This window comes from Cynocephalus volans, chromosome 18 (genome assembly GCF_027409185.1).
Source record: "Cynocephalus volans isolate mCynVol1 chromosome 18, mCynVol1.pri, whole genome shotgun sequence".
NCBI lineage: Eukaryota > Metazoa > Chordata > Mammalia > Dermoptera > Cynocephalidae > Cynocephalus > Cynocephalus volans.
This window is the reverse complement of record NC_084477.1, coordinates 15,738,028-15,750,294: the sequence shown is the minus strand read 5'-3', so window position 1 is coordinate 15,750,294 and position 12,267 is coordinate 15,738,028. Positions and strand designations below refer to the sequence as shown.

The 12,267-nt window shown below is 47.6% G+C and overlaps 1 protein-coding gene across 1 annotated transcript in view; it reads right to left on the bottom strand.

Moving 5' to 3' along the window:
• The window catches only part of PCNX2 (pecanex 2), a 237,885-nt gene that overhangs the window by 166,413 nt on the left and 59,205 nt on the right, over positions 1 to 12,267 (bottom strand). The window contains exon 13 of the mRNA XM_063082913.1: positions 4,746 to 4,917. Within this exon, the coding sequence (XP_062938983.1) occupies positions 4,746 to 4,917 (172 nt within the window). The remainder of the gene's footprint in view (positions 1 to 4,745; positions 4,918 to 12,267) is intronic.

Below are 12,267 nucleotides of genomic sequence, written 5' to 3'. Positions count from 1 at the left end.
CCAGAAGTAAAAAATAACAAAGTCTCTGTAGCTGTTTGCAATTTTTCTTGTGAACAAACATCTTTTGTTAGGGTGTTACTAAGCAGGCCTGTAATTTTCTCTTCTGACGCCTTAATTTCCCTAATAATTACCATAAATGCAGAAACTTCTGGTACAGTTCCAGCTCTTTTCAAGCAAAACTCATAAATAAAAATATTGTAACTGAAGTTTATTTCTTTTGTTAGATGTGAATACTATGAATTACTCTGTTTGCAGGTTTGGAGAGTAAGTATGCAGACTTAGAATTAAACTAAGTGGAAATAAAACTAAAGCCCATGGAATCGGTGTGAACGTATACATCGTGTGACTCCTACACGCCTGATCCATGTACTAATCGTCCTAGCATGGACTACTGAGGCCAGGAAACAGGCCTTTACACAAGACATGGAACAGGGAGGTCGAGCGTTCAAGGAAGAGCGGGCACGATCCAATAACTGGTTGTGAAACCCACACTTATCCCCAAGGGTTCCATCATTGAAGCTGCATGTTGTAGGCTGGAGTTTACAGCCCTGAGGACTAAAATGAAACAGAAAACTGTCAGATCTGAAAAGGCCACAGAGGCCATCTGATAAAGAGCTCATCCGGTGCAGGGCCTGGCAACAAGGGATGGCCACTTTGTCTCCCTGCGCTCTTTCCACGCCAGGCCAACTCCCTGCCCACGAGGCACCCTGCTCTACTGCAGGACGCCTCTAACCCAAACCACTTCACAGGTCTCCCTGGCACCGAGCTGTAATCCACCCGCCACCTGCTGGAACCGGTTACTGCAGCTACAACAACAGAGAACAGAGTCTCTGCCCCTGTGACCTGGCTGCCTTTTAACATCCGAAGCTGTCACCATGCCTCTAGCACCCGAGGTTTCTTCTCCAGACTGGACATCCCGGTTCCATTAACCAGTTTCCAGGGCCAGGGTGGCCATGTGGCTCCATCCTTCAGGGCTCTCTCTCACTTTGTTACTGCTCCTTTTGAAATAGTCCTAAGAACTGAGGACCTCATGGCTTTGTCCTCCGTAGAATAATGACAAAGCCAGACTCACTCTACGGTTTTCATTGAAGTTACCCAAATGGAAAGTAATAAAAATTTCAGCCCAGAGGCCACCAGTCTCTGGCTGAGCACAGGAAATGAGTGCTACAAAGGACTGTCACCACTACTCCTAGAAATAAAAATAAAGAACCTTTCTCATAATGAAAGTGCGCAGAGCGATATCCTGAATTTAGACGAGGGATCATACCAGAAAACTTAGTTATATAAGAGTATCATCCTCAGCGTGTCTGTATCCTTAATTCACCTTGACTCCTCCTCTGTCTGCGGTTCTATTATCTGACATTGTCGCCTCCACCTTGAGATGCTCCTCTCCTTGCTGACACATGACAAGGACCTTCACCACCCTTGCCTGGCATCCGCCTGATGCATCCCCACGAGGCTCAGGTATTCAACCCGTCTTCCACGGAGGCAGAACGAGGCTCGCTCTGTCTGAAGGTGGCAACCCAGCCTGTCCCCACTCCCTCCTGCTCCTTCCTCTGCCACCTCCTCCCCTCTGGCAGGTCGGCGGTGCTGAGAAGAAATGAGCCCTGGCAGTGGGTAAGGAACCAGCACCGAGAAGGCACCCACGGGAGGAGCCACTTGCACCCAGCATGGGGTGGGAGGCACAGCACACCTTGGGCCACAGGAGGTTCACAGTGTCACGCATAGTTATTCTCACTTCTCTCTCGTCCTTTATCTCAAATGCTCCTCATTACAGGGTGGCTTGTGCCCCATCAAAAGAAGTTAAAGTCCTAACCCCCAGTACCTGTGACTGTGACCTTATTTGGAAATAGGGTCTTTGCAGATGACCAAGTTAAGACGAGGGCGTTAGGGTCCATCGGGGCCCTAACCCATTATGGCTGGTGTCCTTATAAGAAGGGGAAACTTGGACACAGACACAGACATGCACAGAGAGAAGGTGATGTGAATGCACAGGAGGAAGATGCCATCGACAAGCCAACGGGAGGCCCGGAGCAGGTCCTTCCCTGGGCCCCTGGAGGAGCACAGCCCTGCTGCACCTTGATCCTGGGTGTCTGCCCTCCAGAACTGTGGGACAACATGATCCTGCTGTTCTAAGCCACTCAGTTTAGGGTACATTGTCACGGCAGCCCTAGGAAATGGTTATCTTCTGTTTTCTCCTAATTTTTTTCTTCTCTCCTTGCTGGTCCCTGCTCATAGCAGTGGCAGAAGCTGGACACCGTTTAGACTCACTGACAGTTCAGGGCACAGGGGGCGAAGAGGTGCCAAAAGGAAGAAATGACTTTGAACTGTCCTTGTTTTCCCTCACAAAGGCAGAAAAGACAGTGCAAGCCTCTGTTTCCTTCCTCTCTTTCCCTTTTGTTCTAAATTTGTTTCACAATCTTTTCCTGCTCAGCGCAAGTTCGTACGTTTAACACATTCATTCCACGGGGATCGCTGCTGGTCTTTTTCTCCATTTATCTGTACCCCAGAAGTCGTGCTGTCGGCTTACTGGATTACTTTTTGCCATTTTTACTTGTCACTGTGGACAAGCAGACAAAAATATGGATTAGGGAGAAGGCTTAATGAGGAAAAGGGAATTGCAGCAGAAAAGATAAGGGCACCTTACTTCCCGCCCCTTCTCCCTTGCCTAAAGGACTTGATGTGCAGACAAGTCAGACTGTGAAGGGCCAGTAGCTTCTTCTAAAACAACAGTGACCACTGAATGCAAATCTTAGGCTTTTACCAAGCACATCAAGGTCTTATTTTGGGGGCTTTAATAATGTGTCCCATGCTAAGGCCATCATCACCCTGTTTATTTGACAGAAAGGAGGGAGAGACCCACATACAGAAAAGCAGTCTGTAAGTGGAATATACGCTGTGCTTTTCTTTCCCCAACTCTTTCTGCACATCATCTGCAAAAGGGGCTTATTAATTCCCTACTTACTCGAAGGGCTGAGCTGAGCCGTCCAAATTCACTGCAGCCTTCTCTGATTTATGAATGGCAAGCATTCCAAGAGTTCACTTGTGCACTAATTTCTTTAGAACTTAAAGCATACCTCTGTTCATTAATCCATCCCTTCAGCAGATGTTTATCCAGCGCCTGTGTGTACCAGGTGGCAAGGAAGTGAATGAGGGGACAGACATGGATCAACCATCGCAAACGCAAGCAGATCGCCCCGCAGTGGGGTGCCGTGGGAAGCACGGGGTGCTGTGGGAAGCACGGGTTGCCACAGGAGATGGGACCAACCTTAGGGAAAGAGCCATCAGTAACTAGCTTAATTAAGGGTGGGGAGGCGGCAGAACAGAAGATGGCCTCGGGGTGCACAGGGCAGTGCAGGGAGCAGAGAGGGAGAAGCAACCAGCCGAGCCAACTCAGACAGATGCTTCTCAGACACCTTCCAAAGTCCTTTCCTGGCCTCTCTGCCTCTAATCCTCAGATCCTCGTGGGGCCTCGAGCTGCGAACACCAGCACTGCTGTTTGCAAAAAAACAGACAGCAGGAAAAGACGCCACCCAAAGTGTGTGCAGCCAGGACCATGCAGCTCTACCTGCTCAGACCCTGACTCCATTGAGAAACTACCCAGACAGGTGCCAGGGATGCTCACGAAGGTGGGCTTGCAGTGGGCTGGGTGTGGGCAGCAGAGAAGCAGGAGAGGGTGGCCAGAAGAAAATCAGGGTGTGATGCCTTCCAGAGTTTTCACCCATAACGAGCCCGAAGAGAGCTTTCACCACATGTAGGCACCCTCCCCAGTTCCACTGGGGAGATGCAGGGCGCTGTCATGAGGTCAGGGAAAGGATGACAAGAGACCTAGGGCTTGGCAGTCTCCTCTCGAGTGAGATTTCTAGCTGGCAGGTGAGAGGTCCAGGGGTGGTGTCTTGGCAGCTGCTCTTTTCCAGCTCAGTCATTCAGTGTGACCACAGCCCCTTGAAGACATCGCAACAGTTCTCAGGGAAACTGCAGTCAAGTCTTCAGAGCTGCGGGTCAACACTGGGGCCACCTCTTTGCACAATAACGACAATAATAACTAGAGCTTGGAGCCAGGCACCATTCTATATATTCTGGGTGTTCTACGTGTATGCTAACTCATTTAAACCTTGCAACAACTTCTGAGGTAGGTGTTATTTTTGTCCCCATCTTACAGCTGAATTTTGCTGCAGGTCACACATCCAGTGATGTCACAGAGCTGGAATTCAAGCAGCTCTAAACCACTTTGGTATGCAAGTGACTGGTCTAAATGGAGCATTTTACATCCAACTCTGCCCAGACCTTGAGGCAAGCAAAGGGTAGCCGTGCAAGGCCGGGTGACTGGGTGTTCAGGACTCTACCTAGCCTGAGAACCACGTACTCAGCATCACCAGAGTGTCTGTGCCCCCCAGGGGCACCACAGGAACGGTTCTTCAGATATTACAGTGCTGCACCTTCTCAGGCATGGATATCAAAATCCTCCAAAATAATTCCACTGTCACACGTGGGGGGGCTCAGGATCCAGACAGTCTCCACGGGACTTCGCAGAGAGTCCCCACCAAAAAGTAGGCCCTCACTAGATGTGCCCCTCGACCTTAAACTCCTCAGCCTCCAAAACTGAAGGAAACATATTTCACTTCTTTATAAATTACCCAGTTTCAGGTATTCTGTTATGAGCAGCAGAAAATGAGCTAATACAGGAGGATTCTCCAAGTATCCTCCCTCCCCTATATTCTTCCCATAACCCCAAATTAACTCACCTATTAAGTGGTCCCTAGCTGATTGCAGGAACACTGGAGAGAAGAGCTTCAGGCCATAGACAGCGTAGCTGGGAGGGTGCCTGGCTTTGGCCCCTGTATCAAGAAGCAAAATAAGGCCACACAGCACACAAAAATAGATTGGTCTGCTATATGTAATGATTTGGTTGTGTCCCTAGAAAACAAACACAATTTCTGAATGGTACCTTTTATTTTGATTAAATGACAAAAGCCTCATAGTCAACAATTTACACCGTATCTATCATACAACTTATACCATAAACACATTCTCCCCCCACCTCCACCATAATTCATACACACAAAATACCAGCAAAAGAAAAAAAAACAACGATGCTTTATACTCTCAAATCACAATGAGAATATCAAAAAGAATGGCATGCCTCTCGATCTCGACAAGATCTACATGAAAAGTTAATTACCATCCTAGGAGAAAGTCTAGATCTAATTCGGTGCCTTCTCCAACAGTGAAGCTTCCATCTGTCTTGTTCATTTCAAGTGCAAAACTGATTTAAACCATCATTTTCTCTACATGGTCTAACTTGGGTCCCACTATTAATAAGAAATAGAATCATAAGTTCTTGGCTTCAACTCTCTAGTGTCTTAGAAAGCAGGACAATGCAGGTACAAAGCTAGACCTGCAGAGGTCGCATAAAAAGTCTTAATGTAGCGCTGTGGAATAATCCAATTCTTTAAACAAAAATTGCGATTCATATTATTTATTTATACAGCACTCTCCTCTGAGGAGAACCAGATACTTAGCACACCTCATCTTAGCCTTCAAAACATGGTTATGAGGAGAAAGAGAAACATTTTTTATTCTCCTTAAACAGATAGAATAATTAAGGAAAATATACAACATCAACTTTCCAGGGCAAAAGCCAACAAAGAATTTATATCGCACAAATCAATGCACAATTCATAAGATTCACAAAACCAGTGAAAATGAACCGGGGGAAGTATTCTTTACAATTCATGAACTACCTTGAGCGTAAAAACCGAAGATTAAATTGATAGGGTTTCCGACGTGAATTTTTAAAGTCACTGCCTTGAGCGTGCTATATTTAGAAATGCAATTTAAATTGCCACTGCTGCTATCATAAAAATAGCCCTACTCCGAGGCCATCTTTTAATAGGAAGGAAAACAGTCTGTCCTTGGAGGCTGTTATGTGTGGGCCTGAGACCAGGCTCAGTCCTGAAGAGTATCTACTCTCATGAAATTTCCTTTGGAATCCAGCTAGCTCATGGGTATGTAAAGAACAGGAAGACTTTCTCTGCATTTTAAAGAAGTTTGAAACTTAAGCCTACGTTAAATTTAAGTGCATTTCTCATCAAGTGAAGAGCAAAATAAATTTGTTTGTATGAACAGCTATGCGGTGTACAAATACACGTGCACACGGGACATTTCCTCAGGCGGACACAGTTTAGGAAATGTAATTAGCTACTTTCCACTTGCTCTGACTCTTCCATTTGCTAAAAGGTTAAAAATACATTATCCAGGAACTGAAAGTCTTTGGCCTTGAACGTTTGCAAGATCACCTTGGGTCTTCTGAGTCATGTTTTATTGGGGATGAGAATCCTTTCTTAGTATTTCGTAATTTACAAAACAAAACCTAAGGCGCCCATGGAGAGCACCTGCCTCGTGGCTGTGACCACACTCCATCATCTCCCATCCTATGCTTGGGGTCCCCAAGCCCTCCTGAGCATTTCTCTGATACATGGCACATAAGTCACTTTTATTTTCCTTGATTCCTAACACCTGCTAATGAAATGCCGTTGCTCTGCCGTTCCTACTTCCACACGTGAATCCATCGTTAAACTCTCAAGGACTGACTTTTTTAATTTTTGCAATAGAAAAATTCCACTCGCTCCACCAAGTGAAGTCTGATCATAATGCCTTAAAAACTCATCTGGGGCTGAGCCCGTGGCGCACTCGGTAGCGTGCTGCGCTAGCAGCACGGCGACGCTCCCGCCGCGGGTTCGGATCCTATATAAGAATGACCGGTGCACTCACTGGCTGAGCGCCGGTCACGAAAAAAAAAAATAAATAAAAATAAATAAATAAATAAATAAATAAATAAAAACTCATCCGACTCAGTCATTCCGCACCTGTTTTTTAATCTTAGATTCCAGCGTGGGGCACACGGCCGATTTCAGCCTGGGAGCGGCTCGTGAGGCCATTGCACAAAAGCTGACCTGTGTGTGCTGGGGTTTCTGTCAGCTCCACCCCACACACCCCTCCGTGACACACACACTGGTCACGGTGCTGTGCAAGAGCAAGGGGAAAGGACCCAAGGTTGGGGCCAAGAGCCCCACCTGTGGAGGGCAGCCATTCACAGGGCCAAGTGACAAGGCTGTCCTAACTATCCTCTTAGACACAGAGTGGGACCTCGAATGCTGCTGACATTTGGTTGTTGTAGTTGAGAAGAAAAGGCTGTTCTTGGGGAAGGAATATGGGGTGTGTGATTGAATCTTAGAGGACCCAGGGCTGAGTGCAGCTGGGCCTTGGAGGGGACTGGACCGGGGACTGTCCCCAGCCAGGCCAGGCTGTCTCCACTTCACCTCAGCTCCCTGCAAGCCCAGCTCCAGGCTGCTGTCCTCAGGGCAGGAGCCACCTCATCTCATGCATTACACACATCCCCATCCCAGCCACATTCAAAGGTAAACAACTGCAGTGACAACAGCGAACGTGTACCCGGCCTTTCCCGCATCCCAGGCACGCACGGCTCCACCTGCTTCAACTGTGTTCACGCGGCTAATCCTCAGAACTCCCTGTGAAGCACAGACTGTTCTCATTTTGACAAGAGTAAACTGAGGCACAGGTATAAAGAAATGGCCCCAGGCCTCACAGACAGAAAACAGTGTGGCAGAGCGAGGATTTGGGCCCCAGCCGCCTGGCCTTGGTGTCACCACCCACATGCGATGCTGTCTGGTGCCCACAACTGCCAGGGGATGTGGGCTTTTTTGGGCCCAAGGACTCCACCTGACTTAACTAAACTTCATTCATGATCGTCACCCTGTAAACACAGAACGTGGATGTTACAGGAAGCAAATACAGAGAGTGGGGAAAACATTTGTAACAGCTTCGGGGTGTCGGCTTTTCCCGAAAGGACTGTGGGTGGAGAAAAGGGCTCCCACCTGCAGCGGGTGTGGGAGCCCCACCGTTCTGCCCGCCCTGCTGCTGCTGGACTGTGACATTATGTCCACCCACACCGAGCGCTCGGCACAGCAGCAAGGGTCGCTGCTCCGTTTTATAGTTTCTTAGGGTGGCCTAGATACTCCACTTAAACATCCCTTCTTGGTGACCGTTGATGGTTTCTTTTCCATCTTCGCCTCGGCAGTTCACCTGCTCATTGAGAGTCACCCTGGACATTTATAAGATGCACTGGAGTTCCCCTCGCATGTGGGGCAAACACAGGACAGCTGCGGATGGGCACCCTCCACCTTACAGAAAGCTCAACCCCTCCTCTGCGACCCTAGACAGCAAGTGTTCTAGGACCCGCACTTGGTGTATACAGAGAATCCAAAATAGTTTAGAGAAAACAGCATCGAAGGTAAGCAGCGACCCATGGTCAAATACTTCTCCACAGGTTACTATTAAGTAACGACCTCAGCAAACTCACTTTGAATATAGTGGGGATTGGACAGGCTGCTTTTGCTTGCCTGGCTGGCCAGTGCAGGGATGGAAGCCTGGGTGCTGGTGCTGTCAGCACCACACTCCAACCACCCGAGGAACCGGCCGGCCCCGGGAGAGGCTACTTTAAAAATTGAAAGGACATAGGAAAATAAGATTCTCAAAGCTTAGCTCATAATTTCATTCTGCAGAACTATTAATCTCAGGTCCAATGTCCTAACTTTCAGGTCTGGGAGCCTTGGCAAGTGGCTCCAACCACGGGGACCACAGATGCACGAAGTGTGAGTTGAATGATGTCCATCTTGCTACCTCCTCCTGCACAGATTCTCCCACTTCCCCACGCTGCCCCCAAAAGCAGTGAAAGACACCAGAAAGAGAGGCGACCTACGTTCTGTCCCGATTTAATGGTAGAAATTTAATATGTGAGAATTAAAAGAAGGCAATTTGGAATGGCTGCTTCAAACAGTACTTTTTAAGCAAAGCGAATACACGATTAAATATTATTTGACTTTTAATGAAGATCCACTAGAACGAAGTTGACCTTATTTCTAGCACTGAGGACTGAGAAATTATTTTATGCCATTCAAAATTATTCCTCTGGTAAACACTTCCTTAGCCAGACGTTCCAGGCCAACATCGACCACGGTAAGTCAGTTCGATGATAAGCGCCCTTGAGATCGTGTGCTCAACGCGACGCCTTACCTCTGGGGCTTTCCTCTTAGAAATCCATAACCCCAGTCTAATCACGACATGAACATCGCATCCACGGAGAGAGAGTCCACAAAACACCTGGCCCGTCCTCCTCAGAGCTGCAAGGTCGTCAAGAACCGCTACACTGCCAGTCCCCGATTCTTAGGTTTCTTCCCGTAGCCTCAAATCCCCAGTTTTCTAAGCTCTCCCAGACCTGTTTTCTTTTACAATCAGACAATTTTTTTTCAGGCCTAAGGAAAATCGGAGAAATGGTTGCAGCCAAGAGGAGCCTCGGGAGACATGACAGCTAAATGTGACGTGGTGTCCTGGATGGGACCCTCAAACAGAAAAGGGACACCAGGCAAAAACTAAGGAAATCTGAGTAAAATGTGGACTTTAGTTAATGATAGTGTGTCAATATTGGTCCTTTAAGTGTAACCTATGTAGCATACTGTGCCTAAAGTAAGAGATTGATACTGGGAAACTGGATGTGGGGTACATGGGGACTCTGTACCATCTTCCCGATTTTTCTTTAAATCTGAAACTAAAAAGTTTAGTTAGAAAAATCATTCCCAGTGATTTCTGTGTAACCTGAATGGGTAACCAAGTGTCTTCACTGAGTAGCGGCAACAGTTCATTGAACAGAACAGGTAACAGGCTACAGCCTGTGCTCTCTGGAGTTGGGGCTGTAAGCAGGACATCAGGACAAGTGTGCAGAGTGGAAGGAGGAAGGGGACGAGACACCTGCAGAGGACCCAGGACACCCTAGGACCTGCACTGGGCACATCGCATGTATTGTCCAGTGCCTCTTTACTAAATCCAGCTGAGGCTGTTGTTATCCACATTTTGCACACACACAAAAAATTGGTAACATTTGCTACATGTTTCCTTGGGGCCAGATACCATGCTAAACGCTCAAGGTACATTATCTCGTTTCATCCCCTTACAATCCTGTTTTATTATTCCTTTTTTACAGGTGAAACTCCTAAGATTCAGAGAAGTAAGCTTCCCAGGACCTCACAGCTTGTACGTGGTAAGGCTGGATTCAGACTCGAACCCTGAATGCATCTGCATCTGGGGTATGGTGTTTCTAAAACTGTGACCTGAGATCACCCCCACCGTGATCACCCGGGGGTGTGACATGCAGATCCTGGTATTGCCCCAGCCGTGGGGGAAGCCACATCCGACTGGCTTGCGTAGGTGAGCCCCACGCACACTCCAGCTTTCTGCTGCTGCTCGGACATTCTCCTGAATTTGCTTTCTGGGTTATCACTAGTGGTTACTGTCGGTTAGACCTGTGTGTAAATCTGTGTAAGCAAATTCATCTCCTGACCCCATTACTACCCTGCATCCAGCATCCATGCCAAGCCCCAGTCTTTCTAAGCTCTCCCAGACCTGTTTTCTTTTAGAACTAGATCAACTTCTTTCAGGCCCCGGGGCTACTGTACCCTATGAGTGTGTCATTATTAATTCTGCATTTAAAACTGAACTATGCAAAGTGTTGTAGAAAAATTTCATTTTCATCTCACTATCTTCTAGTTTTAACAACTTGCTGAAAATTTTCCACCTACACTCCTGGAAGGAAGCAGAGAAGGCAGTCAGTCACTCTAAGAGCGAGAAGTGGCTGAATTTATTAAAAACCACCTCCCCAGACAGGCACAAAGTAGTGTAGTTTGAAAAGCAGTCTGGTTTCCTCGACAGCATCTCACAAACGAAAATCAGCCTGGGCTGGAGACGGCCACAGGCTCGAGACCCGTCTCTGTGCCCCAAACCTTGGTCCACTCTCTGGACCGTCTCCTTTCTGAAGTTTCTCATCTATTAATTGGAGATGATAAATCCGCCTTCTAGATACCCATGTGGTCAGTCAGATTGCCGGAGGAAATGCTTTATAGCTACCATGTTTTCTTTCTTCATTAGAACTACTGGAGAGAGAGATGCCAACTCAGATCAGGGCCAAATCAACTTAGAAATCTGTGTAAGCGAATTAACGACAGCGATACATGTCGTTAGATGTCTGGCTACAGAGGACAGTCAGCAAAGTTGCTTTTTACCATCTCACATGACACACTCGCTGAGAAGAAAGAATGGCAGTCTCTTCTACTCCTGTGGGAACACGATGGCGGACTCCAGCTTAGAGCAGAGACAGAGGGGTCACAGCAACGGGCCTTCCAAACGCACAGGGTGACGCAGCTGCACTCGGCAGACGCCTTACTGGAATGTTCTGCATGGTATCTGAAAGTACGCTCAGGAAAGGAGTGTGGAACAGCATACAACACCCCTCTCCCAAGTCACCCAGAAAAACGGCGACTCTGAAGTACGGTTATGAGAAAGGAGAGTTCACCCAAACGGGAGGACAGTGATGTGGCACCTGGGGTGGGACGGAACAAAAACCTTGAGAGCTGCATTCCTCTCTCCCCACCACCCGGCCCAGGCTTCTAACAATAATCACAACAATACATCTAAATACCCTCATTATGCTGCTTCCACTTTTCATGACATTCAGACTCTAGGATCAAAGATGTATTACACGTAAGCCAATTAGACAGAACAGAGGAATAAAAAGATAGCAATGCACACCATGTGATCGTCCAATTATAAGCTTTCCAAAATTGCCATGAGCTAAACATGAGCTATCACAGACTTAAAATCAGTCCTAAATCCTAGACATGAATTTTTTAAAAGCAAATTGTGCTGAATGCAGGGTGCACAGTGCATAATGTCATGGTCCAAGATTCTTTCACTGGAAGGGCTTTTCAGGGGCCCACAGGAGCTTGCCTCAACAGAGGGGAGAAGGTTACTCCAAGGGCTGGGGAGTGCATCTGCAGGGCTCTCAGTGCAAAGTCACGTGGCCAGGGTGCCTGCAGGGGCAGTGCCTGTCCCACAGCACCCATAGGCCACCACACATGAGGGGAGGGGGTGGTGGGGTCACAGAAAACTGTGTGTGCTTCAGAGCTTGTCCAGGAATGCCAGAGCACCAGTACCTCTGCATCGGGGCTTTCAGAGTCCCAGCTATGAATGAGCCCAAAGTTACAGGGAGGAAAGGTAACAATATTATTTGCAAATGTAGCAAGAAAAGAGGTCCACTTCATGTAAAAAGAATAATGATTCAGGGAAATGCAAATTAAAACCACAGGCATTATCACCTCACACCTGGCATTTATCAAAAAGACAAAAGGGGAGGAT